This window comes from Euleptes europaea, chromosome 4 (genome assembly GCF_029931775.1).
Source record: "Euleptes europaea isolate rEulEur1 chromosome 4, rEulEur1.hap1, whole genome shotgun sequence".
NCBI lineage: Eukaryota > Metazoa > Chordata > Lepidosauria > Squamata > Sphaerodactylidae > Euleptes > Euleptes europaea.
This window is the reverse complement of record NC_079315.1, coordinates 15281316-15306756: the sequence shown is the minus strand read 5'-3', so window position 1 is coordinate 15306756 and position 25441 is coordinate 15281316. Positions and strand designations below refer to the sequence as shown.

Sequence of the window (25441 nt, the reverse complement as noted above, 5' to 3'; positions counted from 1 at the left end):
GCCGCTCCAAACCACTCCAGCTCTCCAAAGGGGAGGGGCCGGCCGCTGGCACGGGCGGGTCAGCCGCGGGGAGGCCAAACCTAGCCGGGGAAGCAACCACCGGGGGGGGCGGGGGGGAGAGACCCTCGGGCCGGCTCCCGACACCGCGCTGGTGCCTTCTCCCCGCTTGTCTCCCCCCCACTTTTTGCAATGAGCCCGTCCAGGCCCTTCCTTGCGCTTTCCCCGGCCTTGCGCAACCTCCCCGCGGCTCTCTGGCGCCCCCAGCGGCCGCCCGGCCCTCGCCCCCAACGGCCGCCCGGCCCTCCCGCCCCGCGGCTCTCTGGCGCCCCCAGCGGCCGGCCGCCCCTCGGCTCTTTGGCGCCCCCAGCGGCCGCCCGGCCCTTCCGCCCCGCGGCTCTCTGGCGCCCCCAGCGGCAGCCCGCCCCTCCCGCCCGCGGCTCTCTGGCGCCCCCAGCGGCAGCCCGGCCCTCCCGCCCAGCGGCTCTCTGGCGCCCCCAGCGGCAGCCCGGCACTCCCGCCCGCGGCTCTCTGGCGCCCCCAGCAGCAGCCCGCCCCTCCCGCCCGCGGCTCTCTGGCGCCCCCAGCGGCAGCCCGACACTCCCGCCCGCGGCTCTCTGGCGCCCCCAGCGGCAGCTCGACACTCCCGCCCGCGGCTCTCTGGCGCCCCCAGCGGCAGCCCGGCACTCCCGCCCGCGGCTCTCTGGCGCCCCCAGCGGCAGCCCGACACTCCCGCCCCTCCCGCCCAGCGGCTCTCTGGCGCCCCCAGCGGCCGCCCGGCCCTCCCGGCCTCCCGCCCCGCAGCTCTCTGGCGCCCCCAGCGGCCGCCCGCACCCGCGCTCCGACCCGACCCGACGGGGCTCCCCGAGCGCGCTGCGAGAGAGACGCGCGTCGAGGCGCCGCCGGTACCTCTTCCTCCTGCAGGCTGGGCTCGGCCGGGCTGGGCACCGGGTCGCCCTTGGCGCTGCTCATCGTCCTCCCCTCGGGGCCGGCCGCTCTGGGGCCGGGGCTGGGCGGCGGAGGGCGCGGCGCGGCGCTCCGGACCGGGCAGCATGCAGCGGGGGCGCGGGCACAGCTCTCCTCGGAGCGGCGCAGGAGGGAAGAAAGCCCGAGCCAGCCGCGGCTCCTCCGACGGGGAGCCTGGGGGGGGGGGCTGAGCCGGCCCCCCTGCCTGCGCGCTCTGCTCTGGTTGGCGGGGAAGGCGACTCCCTCGCCTGGCGGGAGGCAGGGGAGGGGGACGCCCCCTCGGAAGCCCCCCCCCCGGGGCCGGCACGTGGACGGGGCGGGGCAATCGGGGAGGAGGCGTGTCCAGGAGGGGGGCACACAGCTCCCTGCCAGGGGGGTGGGCGTTAAGGGAGGCTGCTGGGTGCGCCCCTTCCAGGCACTGAAAGTCTGTCGACGCCTGTTAGGCTGCAGTTTGACTGCATCCCCCCCCCCCCCCCCCCCGCTAATCTGATTAGTAGGGTTGCCAACTGCCAGGTAGTGGTCAATAAAGGTTAGCCTGCTATGCAGTTAGTTGGCAAATACAAAATAGCAGAAAAACAAGCATTCGATAAATGCAAAGTATGGCTTTGTTCAATTTAGGCATATAGTTAACGTACAATTATACGATCATCGTCGGTGCAATGTTATGCAGGATAAATCATAAACACAAAGCCTCTTTGAATGGGATTCAGACATTTCTAATTACAAGTTTACGATTTCTCCTGTTTATGATTTATCCTGCATAAATACTTTGCATTTATTGAATGCTTGTTTTTCTGCTATTTTGCGTTTGCTCACTGCCAGGTAGTTAGCAGGAGATCTCCTGCTCATTCAACCGATCTCCAGAGGTCAGATCGCCTGGAGAAAAATGGCCACTTTGGCAACTGGACTCTATGGCATTGAAGTCCCTCCCCTCCCCCCCCCACCCCGCCCTCCTCAGGCTCCGCCCCAAAAACCGGTAGGGAATAGGGACCTGGCAACCCTACTGATTAGCAGTCACATATAAAGTCCGCTGCTTAAAGTTGGGTCGTTGATAGGGTTGCCATCCTCCAGGTTGTGGCTGGAGGTCTCCCGCTATTTCAACTGATCTCCGGGCGACAAGAGATCAGTTGCCCTGGAGAAAAGGGCCGTTTTGGCAACTGGACTCTGTGGCGTTGAAGTCCCTCCCCTCTCCAAGCCCCACCTTCCTCAGGCTCCACCCCCAAAATCTCCAGGTATTTCCCAACCCAGAGCTGGCAACCTTAGTCATTGGTAAGAAATACGCAGCCACCATGGCATCAATTAACCCTTATATTATAATATAATAAATCAAAACACAGCTTCAACCTAACAGAATATATTCACAAAAGAGTCATCATACATATGTAAGACAAATTACAAGTGCATCCTCATTCACTTTAAGGATGCAAAAGTGGCCCCAATACCTTTTTCATTCAAATTAATCATACATAAATGGTTGCAGTCCTACAATTGGGCGGTAATGCAGTACTAGTAGCAGTCCAAAGGACTGCATAAAATGCATAAACACATGAAGCTGCCTTATACTGATTTTGAACTTTGGCTATCGAAGTCAGTACTAGCCTTTTATGCAGGGACGTTTCCCCGCGGTCACCCCCGCCGACTGCTTCGGGGCTTCCTTTGGATTATGCACGCCTTTTCCAACAGTCAGAGGTCGGCCTTCTCTCCCCGCGCATTTTGCCCGTGATTTCCCGATGCTGTTTAAGTCAGAATCTGGAAAATAAGCTTAAGGCAGGTTCATGTGTTCACGTGATTGTTAGACAGTCGGGTGAGGAAGAAGAAGAGTTGGTTTTTATATGCTGACCTTCTCTACCACTTAAGGAAGAATCAAACCGGCTTACAATCACCTTCCCTTTCCCTCCCCACAACAGACACCCTGTGAGGTAGGTGGGGCTGAGAGAGCAGTGACTAGCCCAAGGTCACCCAGCTGGCTTCATGTGTAGGAATGGGGAAACAAATCCAGTTCACCAGATTAGCCTCCGCTGCTCATGTGGAGGAGTGTGGAATCAAACCTGGTTTTCCAGATCAGAGTCCACTGCTCCAAACCACCGCTCTTAACCACTACACCAAGAAGAAACAAACTTTGCAGATTTTAATGCTCAGCCAATATGCTGCTTTTTCTTGCATGTAAATACGGCCTCAATGAACAATACTGAAAAGGCTTCTTTCAGAATTTTTTCAAACTGTATGCCAGAGTACACAAGAGTGCTTGCAAGATAATTGCCGGTGTGCAACAAGAATTAAATTAAATAGTTAAATGCTTGGGTAAGCCTGCAGTACCTTTTACAGATGCCGCTGCCTGCTGAGTCTCTATAAAATTCACTATTCTGACCACACCTCCTTCCAAACAGCCTCCAGTGCTGGTGGGGTAATTCTCCGGAGTCTCTGCGTTGTTGGATCATTCAAATCACTCTCAGTGCAGAGAATTAGCCCAGTTATCCAGCCTGTTGTATCTCTGCATGAGTCCCTACTCGGAGCCCTTCTTCCAATCAGAAGAGGGCCTCTTCCAATCAACAATCTGCATTATTGGATCATTCAAATCACTCTCAGAGCAGAGACTTAGCCCAGTCCTCCAGAGGAGACATCCTGTTGTATCTCTGAATGAGTCGCTACTCGGAGCCCCTCTTCGAATCAGAAGGCACAGAAACTAACGAAGATGCAAAAAAGGATGGCTTCCTCTAAGCCACTGGTTCCCAACCAGGGGTCCGTGGACCCCCAGGGGTCTGCGAGAACTAAATTAAGGTCCGCGAAACAAAGTTATAAACCCATAATAAATTAATATTTTCAATTAAAAGTTCTCTATTATAAAAATATATATATTCAAATATTATTCTAAGTTTAATGTTTAACTAACAGTTATGATTAACGTTTATTTTCAAATTGTTGGAATTTTTATTTTGAACCTTGGGGTCCCTGCACCGAGCAAAAAAGTCCTAGTGGTCCCTGGTCAAAAAAAGGTTGGGAACCACTGCTCTAAGCAGAGGTAAATCACAATTTACACAACCTGAGCACAAAGTTTTGGGTGCATACGAATTAGATGTGTCTCCCATTTTAATTCAGAGGGGGAGTACTTCGACTCTCATAGGTTCCTTTCACAACACCGATCTAATTGTGCTCACCGATTTATGCCCCCCGTTAATTGTTTTTGGCATATCTAAAAACATAGGTACACAAATAACTGCCTCGTTTTGAACGGAGTCCAAAAGTCTTTAGATCTAGGCAGGCTCCACGCCGAGGTTTGCCAACGTGATACCTGCCTCCCTGTCACTAAAAATAAGTCTGATGATCAGAAAGGGTTTCTAATGGTTCCTCGCTTCTAACAGGCGCCTTAAAGCAGGGCTTTCTGACAGCTCTGAAAACAAGCAGTTCCTTTGAAGCCATTACCGTCTGTTGATTCAGTGTCTGTGAAGGAAGGCAAAGTCTCAATATCTTTTGACTTTCCCTCCCCACCCCTGTAACACTTAAATGTTCAAGAGCCACATTCTCCAATGTACTCATTTGGCTATCTTTGTTAATTTTAAAGAACCACAATATGTTGTCGTTGACCGAAAAGGGAGACTGCAACCACTGTGATGGGGCCGCTGCGTGAACAGACCGCTGGACTTGATGGGCCTTGGTCTGATCCAGCAGGGGCTGTTCTTATGTTAACCAAGAAATCAGAAGGGATCCATGTGTGGGGTCCCCTTCCCCACTACAACTAACAGCAAGCAAATTAGTTTTATTTATATAGCCGCAGGCCATTACAAAGTATCCTAAAAGATTTACGAAATTCTAAAAAGACTGATTGAAAAATTCTTACAGCATAAAAAGGAAGACAATAGTTATCACGCAATCTCAAATCTATTATGACACAATAAAAGGGAAAAAATCCAGCAAAGCTAAAAGTGCTCTCATTTGGGACACCTAGACAAATTCCTTCTTTGCAGCCTTGGGGGCTCACGTGTGCATCAGAGTCTGATAGTAAAAAGATCAATTTTTCAGATTCAGAAGTTTACTCCTTTCAATATCCCATCCAGAAATTTAGCTCTGGGCTTCCTATACATCGGGCATAATAAGACATAATGAAATATGTCCTCCGGACACGGGATTCCACAGATACACATACATTGTTCCTACACTAAAACTAGTAACTCATTACAGAGATCATATTCCAGTGGGAGATAATTTCAGTCTCCTAGGACATTCTGTTGCTCATCTAAAAATCACCATTCTTCAGCAAAAGAATGACCTTTTATTAGAGAAACAAGCGAGTACGGTGGCCGAGAGCATATTTTTTTTCCTGTTGCACCTGGCCTGGAAATGGTTCTCCTTTCTGCATTCAGCTGCCGTGGTAATGCTGGTTCGTCCTACAGTAACGTCAAGGCTTGACTACTTTAATGCAGTGAACGTGGGGCTGACCTTGAAGACAACTCAAGAAACTGCAAATGGTTCAGGATTTTATTTTAAAAAGTTTGCACTGGTTGGTTGATTGTTTCTGGGTTCCATTCAAGATTCTGGTTTTAACCTTTAAAAGCTCTTCTTAGGACCCCGGTAGTTGCAAGACTGGTCTCTCCATGTGAGCCCGTGTAACGATTATCATCTTTGCAGCAGAGTTTATTAGTGTTCCTGACTACAAAGGAGACAAGGATTCTCTCCACCGACATGTAGTAGCTACCCCTATGTTACGGAATGCCACTTCAGAGTCTCTGAGGAAGGCACTGGCTCTCATGAGTTTCCAAACAAGACATAAAAACTGAATTGTTTTGAAGGAACAATTATTATTACTCCTTAGAAGGAGTATAATTCGTATTCATGGGCTAATCGGAAAAGTTGTCCGTGATTAATGCAGGTCCCTTTTATATACTGCGATGTTGGTTGCTTAAAGTTTTAATCTTTTTGTATGCTCTTTTTGGAACATGGTAAGGAAAAAGGTAAGCTGGAAGTTTTTAAAAAAATAAATAAATATTCTTTTAAAATAAAAACGTCAGGGGGAGACTCCAGCATTAAAACAGCTGAATCGGAATCAATCAAGAATCCCAAAGGTCTTAAGAAGGATCTGGATTTACTTACATATTACGGGTGTTAGCTGGTTTGGCAAAACTACGGAAACTGTTATCTTCAGCTACTGTACTTTTTAAAAATTATATTTGAATTTTATACAAATTTGTCTCACCCTCTACTTCCTGCATTTCATGGCCTTTTGGCCCTGTGTTTATACTCCCCCTCCCCTTTATAACCCTGTATATAAGTGTCTGCCTAGTGATAAGTGGCTTCTGCAGGAATAAAAGCTTGTTCTCAGCTCATACCCTTTGCTGCAATTCTCTCTCTTGATGTCCCTCTTCCTAGTCATCATCTGCTCCTTCCCTCTTATTTTTGGAGCTTTTTAAAAACATGGAATCTGTTGCCTTGCGGCTCTGTATCATGTTATCCCCATATTGTGTGCAGTTCTGGAGGCCTCGCTTCAAAAAGGATGTGGACAGAATCGAGTGGGTGCAGAGGAGAGCTACGAGGATGATCGGGGGCCTGGAGACGAAGCCCTACGAGGAAAGGCTGAGAGAGTTGGGAATGTATAGTCTGGAGGAGAGGAGGTTGAGGGGGGACATGATTGCTCTCTTGAAGTATTTGAAGAGCTGTCACTCAGAGGAGGGCAGGGAGCTGTCTAGGGTTGCCAACTGCCAGGTAGTAGCAGGAGATCTCCTGCTAATTCAACTGATCTCCAGCCGATAGAGATCAGATCACCTGGAGAAAAACGGACCCCACGCTCTCATTCTCCCCTTCTTCCCCCGCTTCCCCCACCTCCACCCGCCACTGGCTTCCCCTTGCCTCCACCTGGGGGACGGTGGGGTGGAGAAGCGCAGAACGGCGTCTCCCGCCCAGCCCCTCCTTCATAACCATGCATGTAATTTTTTGGATTCGAGATAAAAAAAGGCATACTACTAGGGTTGCCAACCTCCAGGTACTAGCTCAAGATCTCCTGCTATTACAACTGATCTCCACCTGGAGAAAATGGCCACTTTGGCAACTGGACTCTATGGCATTGAAGTCCCTCCCCAAACCCCGCCCTCCTCAGGCTCCACCCCCAGAATCTCCCACCGGTGGTGAAGAGGGACCTGGCAACCCTAGAGCTGTCCCTGTTGGCAGCAGAGGATAAGACTCGCAATAATGGGTTTAAATTGCGGGCGGAAAGGTACCAGCTGGATATTAAGAATTTTTTTTTTTTTTGCAGTAAGAGTTGTTCGACAGTGGAATCATCTACCTAGGGAGGTGGTGCGCTCCCCCTCACTGGTAGTCTTTAGTCAGATGCTGGACAAGCACTTGTCAGGGATGCTCTAGGCATCGAAGTCCTTCCCCTCCCCAAACCCCGCCCTCCTCAGGCTCCACCCCCAAAAAAACCTGGCGGCAGCGAAGAGGAACTTGGCAACCCTATGGAGAATAATGGCCTTGGTCCAATCCCATCCTTAGAAAGAGAAGATCTTATCGCCACTCAAATCATTTTTCTTTTAAAGGAATAGGTATGTTTGCTGGGTCACAGGGGAGCCCATATAAGGTAGTCAAGGAGAAGAAAGAGGTTGGGTTTTTTCCCCCTAGCGGCTTTAAGGCAGCTTCTCTTCATTCAGTGTTTTCCAACTTCGCTGGGCTATTGTTAATATTTATATAATTGCCAAACACTTGTCTTGTAAGTTATGGTATTTATCTTAAAAGAGCTGGGAGTCTTCCCAGGCGCTCTCAGAACAAACATGGGCTTTGTCGACATCCCTCCCACATCTGCTTGACGGGTTGCTAGCGAGACCACATTTCCAAGGTGCCCCCCCCCCATCAGAGGGGCAGATCGAACAGCAACAAGACATGAAGGAGGACCTCCAATTCTCCTGGCACCCTGCCGGGTGCGTAGGGTTGCTGACCTCTAGGTGGGCTTGGAGATCTCTTGGAATTACAGATGTTCTCCAGATTTCAGAGATTCCCCTGGAGGAAAAGGAAGCCTCGGAGGGGGGAAAAATCTGCCCTTCCCAGGCTTCACCCCCAAATCTCCAAGAATTTCCCACCGCCAAGTTGGCAACCCTGCTGGTGGGTGAGGTTGAATCCAGCTTCCAGAGCCAGCATGGTGTAGTGGTTAAGAGCAGTGGTTTGGAGCGGTGGAGTCCGATCTGGAGAACCGGGTTTGATTCCCCACTCCTCCACAGGAGCGGCGGAGGCTAATCTGGTGAACTGGGTTTGTTTCCCCACTCCTACGCACGAAGCCAGCTGGGTGACCTGGAACCAGTCACGCTCTCTCAGCCTCACCTACCTCACAGGATGTCTGTTGTGGGGAAGGGGATTGTCAGCCAGCTTGATTCTTCCTTATGTGGGAGAGAAAGCCGGCATATAAAAACCAACTCTTCTTCTTCTATTTATGTGTTCATTTGCTCGTGGCATGCTCTGCCGAAACAGTTTCTACAGATTCAAATAAAGAGGTTATCTAGAAACAGTGATGATGCATAAAACAGAAAAACACAAATCCTCAATAAAAGCAACCACCAGGACATCAGATAATAGTTGTGTGTGTGGGTGTGAGTGTGTGAGTGTATGTGTGTGTGTGTGTGTAACGTGCCGTCAAGTTGCAGCCGACTTATGGCGACCCCCTTATGGGGTTTTCATGGCAAGAGACTCACAGAGGTGGTTTGCCAGTGCCTTCCTCTGCACAGCAACCCTGGACTTCCTTGGTGGCCTCCCATCCAAATATAACCAGGGCTGACCCTGCTCAGCTTCTGAGATCTGATGAGATCAGGCTAGCCTGGGCCATCCAGGTCAGGGCCAGATAATAGTTACTACAACCAACAAATGCAGCCGTTTAAACATACCCAGTTAGCTAGCAAGAAATGCTATTTGAAAAAGCTGGGACTTGTGATGCGAGAAACCATCCATGTGGTGGTGCTGGGATAGGTGTGAAATACAGTGGCATTAAGGATAGGGTTACCAACTCTGGGTTGGGAAATTCCTGGATATTTGGGGGTGGAGCCTGGCAAGGGCAGGGTTTGGAGAGAAGAGGGACCTCAGTGAGGTACACTGCCACAGAGTCCACCCATCAAAGCTGCCATTTTCTCCAGGGGAACTGATACTCTGTCATCTGGAGATCAGTTGTAATTCAGGAGAGCTCTAGACCCAACTAGAAGGCTGGCAACCCTCCTAGGGAGGGTGCCCAGTAAGTAGGGTTGCCAACCTCCAGGTACTAGCTGGAGATCTCCCCACTATTATAACTGACCTCCCGCCAATAGAGATCAGTTCCCCTGGAGAAAATGGCCGCTTTGGCAATTGGACTCTATGGCACTGAAGTCCCTCCCCAAACCCTGCCCTCCTCAGGCTCTGCCCCCAAACTCTCCAGGTATTTCCCAACCCGGAGTTGGCAACCTTACCAGTAAGGCAGCTACTGCTACAGAGAAAGCAACCTTCCATGGTCTTAGAATTTATTTATCTATTAATTTAAATATGTATTCTCTGCCTTGTATCTTGGGCTCAGGAATCCTCACCTCAGGCAGCAGAACATAGCCTCCCCAGCAGGTTTCAAGAAAGGGGGCAGCATACCAAGATTAAAATTTCTCTTCCTCTGTCTTTTTCTCATCTTCCCTCCATATTTATGGCCTGCCCCATCCCAAAGGGTAGGAAATTAAAGCAAAAAAAAGAAGAAGTAAAAATAAACATTAAGCATTGACACAATCACACAAGAGCCAGCATGGTGTAGTGGTTAAGAGCAGTGGTTTGGAGTGGTGGACTCTAATCTGGAGAACTGGGTTTGATTCCCCACTCCTCCACATGAGTGGCAGACGCTAATCTGGTGAACCGGGTTGGTTTTCCCGCTCCTACAAATGAAGCCAGCTGGGTGACCTTGGGCTAGTCACAGCTCTCTTAGAGCTCTCTCAGCCCCACCTACCTCACAGGGTGTCTGTTGTGGGGAGGGGAAGGGAAGGTGATTGTAAGCCGGTTCGATTCTTCCTTAGGTGGTAGAGAAAGATGGCTTATAAAAACCAACTCCTCCTCCTTCTCCTCCTCCTCCTCTTCTTCTTCTTCTTCGGCTGAATGGTAAGAGCTCATTGATGAAGTCCCCATATTTCGAAAATTGATGAAGTCCCCATATTTTGAAAATATGTTAACACTAGGGACCCTGTCCTGGTAGAACTTGCCTTGCGTCCTGAACCATGAGAAAATGTACCATGTGTGAATAAGCCCCAGTTACATGATTGTCTGAGCAATCTCCCTCTAATGCACCACAGCCAAAGGTTTTTCTGCAAAGTATTATCACTTAAAAGGAGAGCATGAGTGTTCTCGTGTGCCTTTGAGCAGGCGATGACAAATTTTCTTTCACCAAGTACTCTGGGTTTGGGGATCTTGCCTAGATAGCTCACAGGGTTCAAGGGAGACACTGGGGAGGATTCCTACCTAAGTTTGGAAGTATGTAAGAAATACACTCCATTAGGATGAACGGAAAAAATAGCAAGTGAAAAAGAACGCTTGCTGATAGTTGGATGATGAATCACGGCTGATGCGACCGTTATTGAAAGCCAAGGCGCTCAGCTTTCTACTTGGGGTGAAGACAGAAGTAGTAGCCACTGATTGATTTTTAAAAATATTTCTATCCCAACTTCCAAATAAAAATGTCACAGCAAGTCTTCCAATAGTCAAACTAAACACATAAAATCAATCCCCATCAGTCGGCACCTAGAGTCCTAAACCAATCAAAAGAGCAATCTGGAACCCAACAAAAGCACAAGCAGTATTAAAACAAACAAAGTGAAAAAGAGCAGCAATAAAAGGCACCAATAAAATCAATGAACAATTCAGGCAAGTAAAATACAATGCAAATGAACGAATGAAGGCCAGGCAAAGAATTGGGGCACTATTGCCGAAAAAGCTTTGCTTCCAGTCGTCCGTTGGTTGTTGTTTTAAAACAAAAGGGGTGCCCCACCTTTCTACCTCATAAGGGCCACCATGGATAGTAGTTACGATGCATGCCTATTCTCTCCAGGATCAGAGGAGCATGCCTATTCTATTAGGTCCTTTAGAACGCAGGCAGGACAATGCTGCTGCAGTCATCTTGTTTGGGGGCTTCCTAGAGGCCCCTGGTTGGCCACTGTGTGAACGGACTGCTGGACTTGATGGGCCTGGGTCTGATCCAGCAGGGTTTTTCTTATGTTCTTATCATAATTATAATATATATATAATTATATTAGGTGCTGTGGAACACAGGCAGGACAATGCTGCTGCAGTCGTCTTGTTTGTGGGCTTCCTGGAGGCACCTGGTTGGCCACTGTGTGAACGGACTGCTGGACTTGATGGGCCTCAGTCGGATCCAGCATGGCTTTTCTTATGATCTTAAACCTATGACCACCGGGGTAGGCCTATATGAGGCCAAAGCCCCTCCGGTAGTCCTAGTTTGGTCAACGTATGGATATACATCAACTGTGTATGTGTTATAGGTGTTTATCTATTGAGAATTGTCACCCTACGCTGTAGGCCCTGTGCTTTGAATGATACGGCGCACCATGGTAAAACTTATATATTTGTTGTCATTTGAACGTCGTTCAGCTCAACCCTTTTGTTTTGATTCAACTTGCAGGTTGAGTTCCCCTCCCCTCTTTTTTTGGTTGACTTAAACCTAGGGCCCAAAACTGCAGTGACCGAGTAGGAGGACGTGAGGAATTTCAGTGCATGTTTCCACATGTGGAGGGTTCTCCATTTCGTACTCATTGCTGCGGTGAATGCAAAGGCAACAGAGCTCCCATATGGGGAGCTCTCTGTGTACTTTCTACCGCCAGCCTCCATTTCCCCTGCATTTTCCCCGGCTATATCACCAGATATGCCCTGACCTGGATGGCCCAGGCTAGCCTGATCTTGTCAGATCTCAGAAGCTAAGCAGGATCAGCCCTGGTTAGTATTTGGATGGGAGACCACCAAGGAAGTCCAGGGTTGCTGTGCAGAGGAAGGCACTGGCAAACCACCTCTGATAGTCTCTTGCCATGAAAACCCCAAAAAGGGGTCGCCATAAGTCGGCTGCGACTTGACGGCACTTTACACACACACACACACACACACACACACACACACACACACACAGCTTTTGGTTTTTTTTTGTAGAAATGGGTCAATATTTATTTATTTATATGGCGCTTTTCTCCTCAAAGGGAGACCCATTAGGGTTGCCAGCTTTAGGTTGGGAAATACCTGGAGATTTTGGGGGCAGAGCCTGAGGAGGGCAGGGTTTGGAGAGGGGAAAGACTTCAACGCCATAGAGTCCAATTGGCAAAGCGGCCATTTTCTCCAGGGGAACTGATCTCTATCAGCTGGAGATCAGTTGTAATAGCAGGAGGTCTCCAGCCACCATCTGGAGGTTGGCAACCCTGCTTACTGGACACCCTCCCTATTAGGGTTGCCAGCCTTCAGGTTGGGCCTAGAGCTCCCCTGGAATGACAACTGATCCCCAGGTGACAGTTCCTCTGGAGAAAATGGCAGCTTTGAAGGGTGGACTCTGTGGCAGTGTACCCCTCTTCTCTCCAAACCCTGCCCTTACCAGGCTCCACCCACAAATATCCAGGAATTTCCCAACCCAGAGTTGGTAACCCTATCCTTAATGCCACTCTATTGCACACCTATCCCAGCACCACCCCATGGATGGTTTCTCGCATCACAAGTCCCAGCTTTTTCAAATAGCATTTCTTGCTAGCTAACTGGGTATGTTTAAACGGCTGCATTTGGTTTTTTGGGTTTTTTGTTTTGTTTTGGTTGTAGTAACTATTATCTGATGTCCTGGTGGTTGCTTTTATTGAGGATTTGTATTTTTCCGTTTTATGCATCATCACTGTTTCTAGATAACGTCTTTATTTGAATCTGTATTAACTGTTTCGGCAGATCTACAGCTACTACCTGGAGGTTGGCAACCCTAGGACCCATGGTGGCTTACACCCAGTGAGCTTCCAGGGCTGAGTGGCAATTTGAACCCAGGTCTCCCAGATCTTAGCATAGTGCTGTAGCAGTTTTAAAGCCCTCAAAAAGCCCTCCAGTAGCATGGTGGAGAGGAATGGGAGCCACAAGGGGCTGCTGAAACGGAAATGGTGCTAGTGTGGACGGTAGGGTTGCCCCTTTTTTTCACACACCAGTTAGCTATTTAGCAACTAGTAAATCGTACCATTGCATTTCCACAATGAGCTTCCTTACCCTTCTTGGGACCGGCATCTGAATGTTACCCGTGGCGGGACATACATTATAACCTACAATTTGGAAATGAAAACTAGGTAGAAAATGCTGCAAGATGCCTTTTGAAGGACTGAAGAAGAATTGTTAAATTGCCAAGAATTTGAAACTGCCGTATCCTCCGTTACTATTGGCATCCATTGTACTACATGAGATTAGTCTGTGGAAGAAGAATTTGTACCGTGCTTTTGGGACATTTAAAAATATGAATGTCTATGAATGACTTTTTGTAGGTCTTTTTGTGTACATAATGTCTCATATTGTATGTAATTGCACGTAGCTATTTATAAATCTATTCTGCACTTTGTTTAAGTAGTGTTTCGCTCCTGTACTAATTTCCAAACCTCCAGGTACTAGCTGGAGATCCCCTGCTATTACAACTGACCTCCCGCTGACAGAGATCAGTTCCCCTGGAGAAAAGGGCGCCTTGGGCCATCGGACTCTATGGCATCGAAGTCCCTCCCCTCCCCAAACCCCGCCCTCCTCTGGCTCTGCCCCCAAAACCTCCCGCCGGTGGCGAAGAGGGACCAGGCAACCCTAATGTGCGTGCCCCCCCACCCAAAAAAAATGCTCCGTTTTGGATACCAAAGCAGAGATAAAACTCCCTGCGGAAGCATTGGATTTGCCACTCTTTAGATCACTGGTTCCCAACCAGGGGTCCGTGGACCCCCAGGGGTCCGCGAGAACTAAATTAAGGTCCATGAAACAAAGTTATAAACCCATAATAAATTAATATTTTCAATTAAAAGTTCTCTATTATAAAAATATATATATTCGAATATTATTCTAAGTTTTATGTTTAACTAACAGTTATGATTAAAGTTTATTTTCAAATTCTTTGAATTTTTATTTTGAACCTTGGGGTCCCTGCACCGAACAAAAAAGTCCTAGTGGTCCCTGGTCAAAAAAAGGTTGGGAACCACTGCTTTAGATGCACTTTTTTCCCCATCCGTATTCTCAACACTCAACAATAAGCCGCCATGCAGAGTTTTGAGAACTCGGATGGGGAAAATGTGCATCCATAGAGTGACAAATCCAATGCAAAATCTTCCATGAATAAATGGCCCTAGTGTTAGACCATAATTCCGCACTGCATGTGTGAATGAGTGCGTAGGGGCAGGAGTGCGACAGAGAGACATCTAAACTATTCCAAGAAAATGCTATGTAAAACTTTAATTTGGCAGAACCGTCCATTTCCTAGCGAACGACCGCGGCCAGACAATTTCTCCCCCCTTTGTTATTCTAGCTACTGTAGTCCTGTTCCTTTTCCAGAGGGGAATGGGCCTCCCGCTGGTATGTACAGAAGATAAACAATTGAGAAATTGAGCAGTTAATCAAAGCGGCTCGGAGACACAGAGCGTTTGGCTTGAGGGCCGGCTGAGTCCTAGAACTGGAGAGGACGGGAAATAAAAGCCCGACAAACCGGCAACCTTAGGTTTGCTTAGCTGTTGATTTACAAGACACTGTGGGCCGTGCCCCAGTCAGACATAGGATTGCCAACCTCCAGGTGGTGGAGCTGGAGAAAATAGAGGCTCAGTGCTGTATGGATAATGGGAAAAATCCAGACAGCACTCACAAATTATTATATAAAGGTATAGCTTCATCAAAGGGTGAAGTGGTGCAAAAGTGCAAAATATATACGACGATAACGAAGATGCACATACAAAATAAATAGTAGAAGTCCAATATGATGTCACGTTCAAATATAAGTGTCCAAAGGCACAAGGTAAGTAAATATCCGGAAGATCAGGTAAGTCAATGTTTATAATCCAGTATGGACTTCTGTTGTACTTATAGACAGCTGAAGGAGCAGATGTCCCAGGCGAGAGCCGCGAAGGGAAGGTGACCGGACGTGTTGTCTAGATTCAAATCACGTTTCGCACATGGCTTCGTCAGCAACATGTATCAAAATGATGCACAGCAAAATTTCATTAAAGTCTCTAACAGGACCAGAACAAATCATAGGTCTCAAGCTGAACTAGTGCATGATAAAGCTATACCTTTATATAATAATTTGTGAGTATAACAAACATATTTTTTTTATAAAAATCTCCAGGTATTTCCCAACCTGGAGCTGGCAACCCTAGCCAGACAGAACATGGGTAGAGAGAGCCAGGGCCAAAGACACGGGGTCAGAATTCACCAAGTGGCAACATTATGGTGGGAGTAGAGTTGCCAGCTCTGGGTTGGGAAATGCCTGGATAGTTTTGGGGTGGAGCCAGAGGAGGGCGGGGTTTGGGGAGGGACTTCAATGCTGTAGAGTCCAATTGCCAAAGTGGCCATTTTCTCCAGGCTGGGGAACCGATCTCTATCGGCTGGAGATGAGTTGTAATAGAAGGAGATCTCCAGCTAGTACCTGGAGGTTGGCAACCCTGGATGGAAGCCTGGCAAAATCTAGAATTTGTTGTTTTTTTCAGATCCCAGCACTGGTTACCTGACAGATCATGGTTTTATTGCTCAGTCCAGATCGCTACTGATTGATCTTAGGCAGAACCTGGTAATTTCCTTTCCATTCTTCCTTCCACATGTCATGCACATGACAAACAGCAAATAACTAGCACATTCTTCTGACTATACGAACATCAAGACAAATTTATTTTGGCAAAAGGTTTACCAGCTCTCTCCTTTCCTAGAAATTCTTGTTGGTCCCTAAGGTGCTACTGAACTCAAATCTAGAATATCTGAAGGACAGCCTTTCTTTGTATGTCCCCTCTGCACGGTCTTCAGTTTTCCTTCTTCTAGGTTTTGCCACCTGGCATCAATGAGGACTAGGGTTGCCAACCTCCAGATGGTGGCTGGAGATCTCCTGCTATTACAACTGATCTCCAGGCAATAGAAATCAGTTCCCATGGAGAAAATAGCTGCTTGGGCAATTGGACTCACTATGGTATTGAAGTCCCTCCCCTCTCCAAACCCCGCCCTCCTCAGGCTCCACCCCCAAAATCTCCAGGTATTTCCCAACCCGGATTTCCCCCAACTCTGGATGGGGAAATACATGGAGATTTTGGAAGTGGCGCCTGGGGGGGGGGGCTTTTGGGAAGGGAGGGACTTCACCAGGATACAATGCCATAGAGTCCACCCTCAAAAGCAGTCCTTTTCTCCAGGGAACAGATCTCTGGCGCTTGGAGATCAGTTGTAATGGTGGGAGATCTCCAGGTGCCACCTGGAGGTTGGCAACTAAATTAATACAATGTTTATATCCCTCACTGGAACACCTTGTATTTCAAGTTTACATTTTACTTTACTCCTCTCTAATGTGTGTGTGTATAAATGTTTTTAACCTCTAAAATACCATTTTACTCATATCTTGTTATAAGTGGGGAAAATAAATAAAATAGTTAAAAAAATAAGACTATCAAATGATGTACACAGTAGTTCTTATAAAATATATAAAACAAAGCCATAAAAGAGAATACACCATACAATTCTCAGTTTTTGGAGCAATCTACTGCCTAGGTCTCCACAGAAGACCATAAGAACAAATTTCATCGATTAGTTTTTAAAATTAATATCCCACCCTTCCGTGTCTTAAGGACAACTTCCAACATGGCAGAATAAAATGTTAAGCACGGTCCACACTAAAATGTAATAAACCGAGCCACCTCTTTTGTCGCCATCCGATTCGCATCGGCAAGCAGAAATTCACGACTGGGCCTCTTGTAATGTTTAACTAAAAAAGCTAACCAAATATTTTCTCCGTGGTTATGTGTAAACGGAGCAATGAGACCAAACGGGAATGTCATTTCTGGTCTTACCCCATTAAAAAAAAACCCAGATATGATGGAGATGGGGGAAGAGGTCAAGAAAAGGGCAACTAAAAACCATCAAAGGATTGGTGCCTCTGCCTACCAAGGAAAGCTGATGCCTTTGAGATCTGGAGATTAGGGGAAAGACTAAAAGGGGGGACGGGACATGACTTTGTTTACGGGGTGGTTTGCCGGGGCTTTCCCCAGTCGTCTTCCCTTTACCCCCAGCGAGCAGGGTACTCATTTTACCGACCTCTTAAGGATGGAAGGTTGAGTCAACCTTGAGCCGGCTACCTGAGTCGGGATCGAACTCCGGTCGTGAGCAGAGCTTGGACTACAGTACTGCAGCTTACCACTCTGCGCCACGGGGGCTCTTTAAAACATTACAAGCACATTATGACGTGTTATGTTGCAGGCTGGATTTTACCGGATGGGAGGCTGAGTCAACCTTGAGCCGGCTACCCGAAGCCAACTTCCATCTGGATCGAACTCAGGTCGTGAGCAGAGCTTGGACTGCAGTACTGCCGCTGACCACTCTGCGCCACGGGGCTCCTCACAAGAGAAAATATTTCTCGCACAAGTTATAATTAACATTATTTAAATAACATCGCCGCAATATAGCTATCAGTTTAGCTGGCTTTGGAATTGCTACACCAGTTATCTCGAATGCGGTGCCCCCTTCCACCTTCCCCAAGGAACATCTGTTCCCTGCCAGCTCCAGGTTGGGAAATAGCTGGAGATTTTAGAGGCGGAGCCTGAGGAGGGCGGGGTTTGGAGAGGGGAGGGACTTCAATGCCATAGAGTCCAATTGCCAAAGCGGCCATTTTCTCCAGGTGAACTGATCTCTATCGGCTGGAGATTGGTTGTAATAGCAGGAGATCTCCAGCCATAGGGTTGCCAACCTCCAGGTACTAGCTGGCGATCTCCTGCCATTATGACTGATCTCCAGCCGATAGAGATCAGTTCCGCTAGGGAAAATGGCCACTTTGGCAATTGGACTCTATGGCATCGAAGCCCTTCCGCTCCCCAAACCCCTCCTCAGGCTCCACCCCAAAAACCTCCCACCAGTGGCAAAGAGGAACCTGGCAACCCTATCAAGCTACCACCTGGAGGCTGGCAACTTTAGTTCCCAAACTCCAATCCTGGTTTTCCTTCACCCCACTGCAGCAGGAACGACTTCAGAAGAGCCCAGGAGGCATTGCTTTGGTGTGTGTGAAGGGACCACTCCTTCATAGGGTTGCGGACTTCCAGGTGGTGGATGGATATTTCCTGGGATTACAACTGATCTCCAGGTTATAGAGATCAGTTCGCCTGGAGAAAATGGCCGCTTTTGCAATTGGACTCTATGGCACTGTACCCCATTGAAGTCCTTCCCCTTCTCAAACCCCACCCTTCTCAAGCTCCACCCCCCCAAATCTCCAGGGATTTCCAAACCAGGAGCTGGCAACCCTACCCTATAGAAAAAGCAGCTTCCATTGTATGAGGGTGCTTGGTCAAGAGCGTCTCAATGGCCTAGGGTTGCCACCTCCAGGTACTATCTGGAGACCTCCTGCTATTACAACTGATCTCCAGCCGCTAGAGATCAGTTCCCCTGGAGGAAATGGCCGCTTTGGCCATTGGACTCTATGGCATTGAAGTCCCTCCCCAAACCCTCCTCAAGCTCCACCCCCAAAAAACTCCCACCGGAGGTGAAGAGGGACCTGGCCACCCCCGGTTGGCTGCATCCCCGTAGCAGCGATGTTGTTATGCCCTAACCACCTGTTCTCAAGATTTCAAAAAAAGCCCATCGGCTCAACAACGTTGGGGACAAATGCACAGAGGATCGGTAGATGAGATAAATGGAACCTCCTAGTTTAGATAGATAGTGAATGCCTCTGAATACAAATGCTGGCATCCAAACAATAGGGGATGGCCCATAATCTTCATGCCCTGCTTCTGACCTGCCCTGAGGCAGGATCTGCCTGGCCATTCTGACAGAGACAGAGAGCAAGACTTGATGAAACTTTGGTCTGGTCTAGGACTTCTTTCCTTTCCTTCTTATTACCCAGTACCCTTGGTGACTCACGAGAAAAAGGGCCTCAGAAACTGCCCGGTTCTGGCTAACCGAAACAGGTTTCTCTTCCTTTGTGGTTAGAGAACAGGCCTTCCATTGTTTTAGGATTCCTTAGAATTACAGAGTTTCTACTGAGCTCATTCCTTGGCCTAAACAAGGGATGTCCTCACTGTAGCAAAAAGGAGAAAACTCAAAGGGATCCAGCCAGGAATAGCCATATAAATATATATTGGGGCAAGAAGGACCTGTAAACTACCTTTTTCTTTTCTTTTCTGGCTCCTTGGACATCTGTCTGCAGACATCCTGTCCAGAAGTAACTCTACTCCCTCTGAATGGACATTTGGCCTCTGTCCTGTCTGGCTATAAGCCCGATTGTTTTAATCCACATTGGCCACATCTTTGCCAATTGGCAAACTGACTTCAGTTGACTAAAACCTTTGCGTCTTAGGAGGCAGCTGGTTCCCAGTTCGTTCCCTGTTCCCAGTTCCTTATTTACTTTTCCGAGTTCCTGAATGATATTGAGGACAGTTTAAAAGCTCTGCACACCAAAAAGAAAGATTGGACCACCACGTATCATACACCCCCACATTCAGGGGACTGTGCCCTCCGAGGGGGCACATGCCCCATTTGGGAGCAGCTGGCCCAAGAACTGGACTTTGGACCAGGACCCAGCCTGCGCCCCCTTGGAGGGCACACTCCCCTGAATGTGGAGGTGTATGATATATTGTGGTCCAAACTTTATTTTGGGGTGCAGAGATTTTAAATTGTTCTCAATATCATTCAGGAACTAGAAGATGTGAATAAGGAACTGGGAACCAGCTGGAAACTGGGAACCAACTGCAGCTTCATTTGCATCTTCTGCTTCCGTAGACACACCTCTCCCCACCATGGGTCTTTTGGGGGCCTGTTCCAGTTAAACCTTTTGGGGTTTTTTATTCCATTTAAAGTGGGCTTTTATCACATGAATCAACCCAGCAAATCAACAACACGTTTTCAGATTATTCGCTGTCGTGGTTTCCCCCTTAAAAAAAACCCTTGGGGTTTTATTCTGGCGAGGGACTGAAAATTATCAGTTAGCGATCTCTCGTTCTCATTATCCCTCCAAGACCTAACAGTCCCCAAAGTTCCCTGTGAAAAGAAAGGACTAACAACATTAAATATATATTCCTGTAGAAACAGTCTGAGACAGCACGGCTGTTCCCTGTCCAGATGCTGTATAGATGTGTATCTGTAATTAGCCAGATGTACTTAAGCGGGCATTCACAGATGGCCTCAGCAGCACACAGATGTACATAAACCTCACAGAGATATACCGCCCCACCCAGTGCACTTTATCATTTTTAGTTCTTTTTATCCCATTGGCATATCAAACTAAAGGTAAAGGTCCCCTGTGCAAGCACCGGGTCATTCCAGACCCATGGGGTGACATCACATCCTGACGTTTTCTAGGCAGAGTTTGTTTGCAGGGTGGTTTGATAGTGCCTTCCCCAGTCATCTTCCCTTTACCCCCAGCAAGCTGGGACCTCGTTTGACCGACCTCGGAAGGATGGAAGGCTGAGTCAACCTGGAGCCGGCTACCTGAAACCAACTTCCGTCGGGATCGAACTCTGGTCGTGAGCAGAGCTTGGACTGCAGTACTGCAGCTTACCACTCTGCGCCACGGGGCTCCTAAGCATATCAAATTACTGACATTCTAATGAAGAGAGAGACATGGGAGAAATCAGCACATCCGTTTGTTCATAAGGTCTACCAAGGCGTAGGTTTGTATAAATACACACAGAATGTAAGACGCATACAGGAAATACATGCATTGGAACTAGGATTGCAAGGTCCCTCTTCGCCACCGGCTGGAGGTTTTTGGGGTGGAGCTTGAGGGCAGGGTTTGGGGAGAGGAGGGACTTCAACGCCATAGAGTCCAATTGCCAAAGCAGCCATTTTCTCCAGGTGAACTGATCTCTATCGGCTGGAGATCAGTTGTAACTGCAGGAGATCTCCAGCTAGTACCTGGAGGTTAAGAAAATCAGTACAGGAGCGAATATTATTAGAAATCAGCAAATTCTTATTGTGACTACACACACATATATTACAAAAATAGTCACGTTGGCCATCAACATACAAAACGCAACATGCATCAGACACAAAAGGTGGGTAATAAATAGGGTGACTACACTTCAGTCAATAATCTTTCTATGTTTCTTTTTCCACAGGAGCAGGTTTGTATGGACGAAAGGATGCCAATGGACAAAAGTTCATCAAGAGGATACGATCGTTTCGAAGTCTCAAAATTCAAATCTTCATCAGTCCTTCCTGCATATCACAACAAATACATCCAACAATTGCTATTTTCCTGCAGCACCATTAAAAATCAATCAATAAATATATAACAATTTTTTACTTACATAACAGAAGTCTCATAAATTCCTATGTTATCATCCATGTTGCACAATCCCCTTAGGGTAAGGTTGCCAAAGTATTGCAATATCAAAATATCCCAAGCAGGGTAAAATTCAAAGTTCCTTCCTCTAAAGGTAAGGTCAGAAAAAGGCTTCATTTCTATTGCAAAGCACATAAGTTAAATACCTAGCAGGTGTGTGTGAGATGCAGAGCTCAGCTGATGCATCTGTGCCGCAGAGCCGGCACCCTGGAAGCCTTAAAGAAATATCACACATTACAAAAAACATGACAAATCATTTTCTAAATTCAACCCATGAGGAGTAATGGTGTTCAATGTGTGTATGAAGTATGATTCTTTACACCTTAACAGCTTTTCATTGTCATTTCTATTGAATTTCTTAGGATTTAGCTTCCAAATTACAAAGAACCTCAAGTCATTCTCACTATGTCTGAAGCGGAGGAAGTGTTCTACGACCGGCGCAGAAGTTATGCCCTCCCTGATGCGGGACCTATGCTCTAATATCCTTGTTTTAATAGGTCTAATGCTAGCGCTGGAAGTAAAGGAATTTAAAAGGAGGGATTCAAATGTTTCTTTCCAAATTCGTTCCTTCTCCAACTGTAACATTAAATATTGCATTTATTGTCTCTTATGCCCCTGCCAATTAATTTATGTGGGCTCTAGCATTAGACCTATTAAAACACAGATATTAGAGCATAGGTCCCTATTTATTACCCACCTTTTGTGTCTGATGCATGTTGCATTTTGTATGTTGATGGTCAACGTGACTATTTTAGTAATATATATGTGTGTAGTCACAATAAGAATTTGTTGATTTCTAATAATATTTGCTCCTGTACTGATTTTCTTATCCCCTGGATATTTGTACAGAGGTGTCTTTTTCCCCTCCTCCAGTACCTGGAGGTTGGCAACCCCAGGTGGGCTCTATGACATCATACTTCACTGAGGCTCTTCCCCTCATCCTTCCCAGGTTGCTTTCTATCTCTGCAATCCCAAAGTGGTCATTTTTTCCATACCCACTGATGAACACCTGCCTCTCCCTCCTCCTCAGGCTCTGTTGAGTACTTCAGCAGAGTCATTGGGGAAACACCTCCTAACAATAAGCACCCATTGAGTGAAGCATCTACGATCATTAAGAAACCTTAACATTGTTTTGTAATATACCTGGTGGGAATCAGGGCCTCCCTCACTTTAGGCCAATCTCATCCACAGTTGTGAACAGATAACAAGTTTGCAAGTACGCACACACAAAGGATTATATATAATGAAAGATGTTTCTTATTTTGTAGTAACAACCTGTCACACAAAGAAACTTTTCTGGATTAGGATTAATCTGTAACACTTTCATTGCCCTAAAGGTAAAGGTCCCCTGTGCAAGCACCAGGTCATTCCTGACCCGTGGGGTGACGTCACATCCTAATGTTTACTAGGCAGACTTTGTTTTACGGGGTGGTTTGCCAGTGCTTTCCCCAGTCATCCTTACCCCCAGCAAACTGGGTCCTCATTTTACCGACCTCGGAAGGATGGAAGGCTGAGTCAACCTCGAGCCGGCTACCTGAAACCAACTTCCGTCGGGATCGAACTCAGGTCGTGAGCAGAGCTTGGACTGCAGTACTGCAGCTTACCACTCTGCACCACGGGTCTCCTTATTCATTGCCTGGGGGGGGGGGTCATCCCAACTAAATAACCTAGTTTTGGATAAATGTGTGTGTGTGTGGGGGGGGCACTGTACAACTGGAATACAGAGACCTACAATTTCTTCTTAGCAAGTTGGAATTACTACTTCACCTGTGCTTTAGGTTAAAAACCGGCTAAGAAGTATCTAGCTTTGGTGGGTGGGTTGAGGGGGGGGGAAAGCAAAACTAATAATAGCAAACTCAATGCCTAGGGTAAGATTTGCTAATCAGGGTTGGCCCTGGTTAGTACTTGGTCCTTCTCCCTCCCCTTCCCAAACCCCACCCTCTCCGGGCTCCACCTCCCAAATCTCCAGGAATTTCCCAACCCAGAGATGGAAACCCTAGATGTATATGTGCTCATTTGTCCTTTCCCAAGGATGCTGGTCTGTGGTGCTAGTATTATGAGACTCCCTGCCCCAGGATGTGGTGGTGGCTGCCAACTTGGAAGGCTTTAAGAGGGGAGTGGACATGTTCATGGAGAATAGGGCTATCCATGGCTACTAGTCAAAATGAATACTAGTCATGATGCATACCTATTCTCTCCAGGATCAGAGGAGCATGCCTATTCTATTAGGTGCTGTGGACACAGGCAGGATGGTGCTGCTGCGGTCGTCTTGTTTGTGGGCTACCTGGAGGCACCCGGTTGGCCACTGTGTGAACAGACTGCTGGACTTGATGGGCCTGGGTCTGATCCAGCAGGGCTTTTCTTATGTTCTTATTCTAGCTAGAACTGTCTACAGCTTCTTCAGAAGTCCAGTGTTGGAGAGATCAGGGAACCGCTGACGAAAGAAGAACGGAAAGAAAATCGCCAGGCTCTGCCTGAGACCCACACTTCTGCGTTGGGCGCTCCGTGGTGCCTGCCAAAGGGAAAATTCAAAAAGCTGCCCACAGTTTAGCTTTATAAAGGAAGTCGCCGACATAAACATGTCTCGATGCTCTGAATCAAGCTAATTTAGACGGAAAGGAACATCAGACGGAGCAGGGATGAAAACGCCTCCTTGGCAGGCGGACAAGCTGTCAGTGTGATGGAGAACACCCCAGAGCTCTGGCAGGGAGCTGTTAAAAGTCAAGATTACAAACAGGAGAATAATATCAGCAAACAGACAGCCGGGCAGAACTATGGCCTAGCGGGGATACTCCAGAGATGTTCCTTTGAAGGGAAACAAAAATGTTTAAGCAGCCCCCCCTCCGTCCTTGTATACCCCCTCGACGATTTGAAAGCCGTTTGACAGAGCTATCGTTGCCTGTAGCCACCATCAGTTATTAGGATTTTGGTTCTCCTTACTTGCATGACGGTCCTTTCATACATGAAGTCGATATTTTGTGTGGAAAGGGCCACGGTGTCTTTTCCAGCTTCGGGACGCATGGCCAGAAACCCTAACACCACAACCACCACCACACACGCGGTGTGGTTGCCAGGTCACTCTTTGCCACTGGTGGGAGTTTTTTGGGGCAGAGTTGGAGGAGGGTGAGGTTTGGGGAGGGGAGGGACTTCAATAGGGTTGATTGCATACTTACCCCAATGGGGATGTTTGAGGCAACCTGCAATATATTGATGGAAATATAGGAATATAAGAAGACCATTGATTGAAGGGCTGATGAAGAATTACCAATTAAGAATTTGAAACGGCCGTATCCTCAAGATTTTGGCTTCTGCAAAACTACTTGAAATTTCCTGACACTCATTGTACTCTTTCAAGAGACTTTTTAGAACTTATTGTCTCTATTTGCACTTGATCACTTGTCACTTTGTTATGTTGTAGGTCATGTTTGTTCACTTTGATGTTCTTGTGTCAATTAGTAGCTTATAAAACTATTTTTGCACTTTGTTAAATACTTTCTTGCTCCTGTGCTAATTTCCTAATCTAGTGATACTGGTGCAGTGGTGTCCATTTTCTTCCAACCTTCAGGTACTAGCAGAAGATCTCCTGCTATTACAATCCACCGGGAACCTGTTCCGCTCACCGGATGATCATATCATAAGACTTTGGTTCAATATATGAGCTGAACTTACCTTTATTATTTATGAGCTGTAAAAAAGATTTCTTACGCGGCTTTTTCTATGTGTGAAAGTAACACTATCATTGAAATTATTACTGATGTAAAATACTATTGAAATTTACTTGTTTAAATATAGTTGAATGATTGAAAGTATAACCTTGTACATTTGTTATACATTAGATTTAATTGATTGCCAGACGCTGATTATTTTTTTACTACTTACATTGTATCAGCTGAATTCTCATTTTTGTATTAACCTTCAGGTAGTAGCAGAAGATCTCCTGCTATTACAACTGATCTCCCGCCAATAGAGATCCGTTCACTTGGAGAAAATGGCCCCTTTGGCAATTGGACT

General features: G+C 47.3%; 1 protein-coding gene across 1 annotated transcript in view; it reads right to left on the bottom strand.

The window, feature by feature from the left end:
• Window positions 1-24451, bottom strand: part of RBPMS (RNA binding protein, mRNA processing factor) — a 143214-nt gene extending 118763 nt beyond the window's left edge. Inside the window, exons 1-3 of the mRNA XM_056848929.1 lie at window positions 24371-24451; window positions 20683-20689; window positions 907-1328 (exon numbers count right to left, since the gene is read on the bottom strand). Of these exons, the coding sequence (XP_056704907.1) occupies window positions 907-1328; window positions 20683-20689; window positions 24371-24451 (510 nt within the window). The remainder of the gene's footprint in view (window positions 1-906; window positions 1329-20682; window positions 20690-24370) is intronic.
• Window positions 24452-25441: the final 990 nt, after the last annotated feature.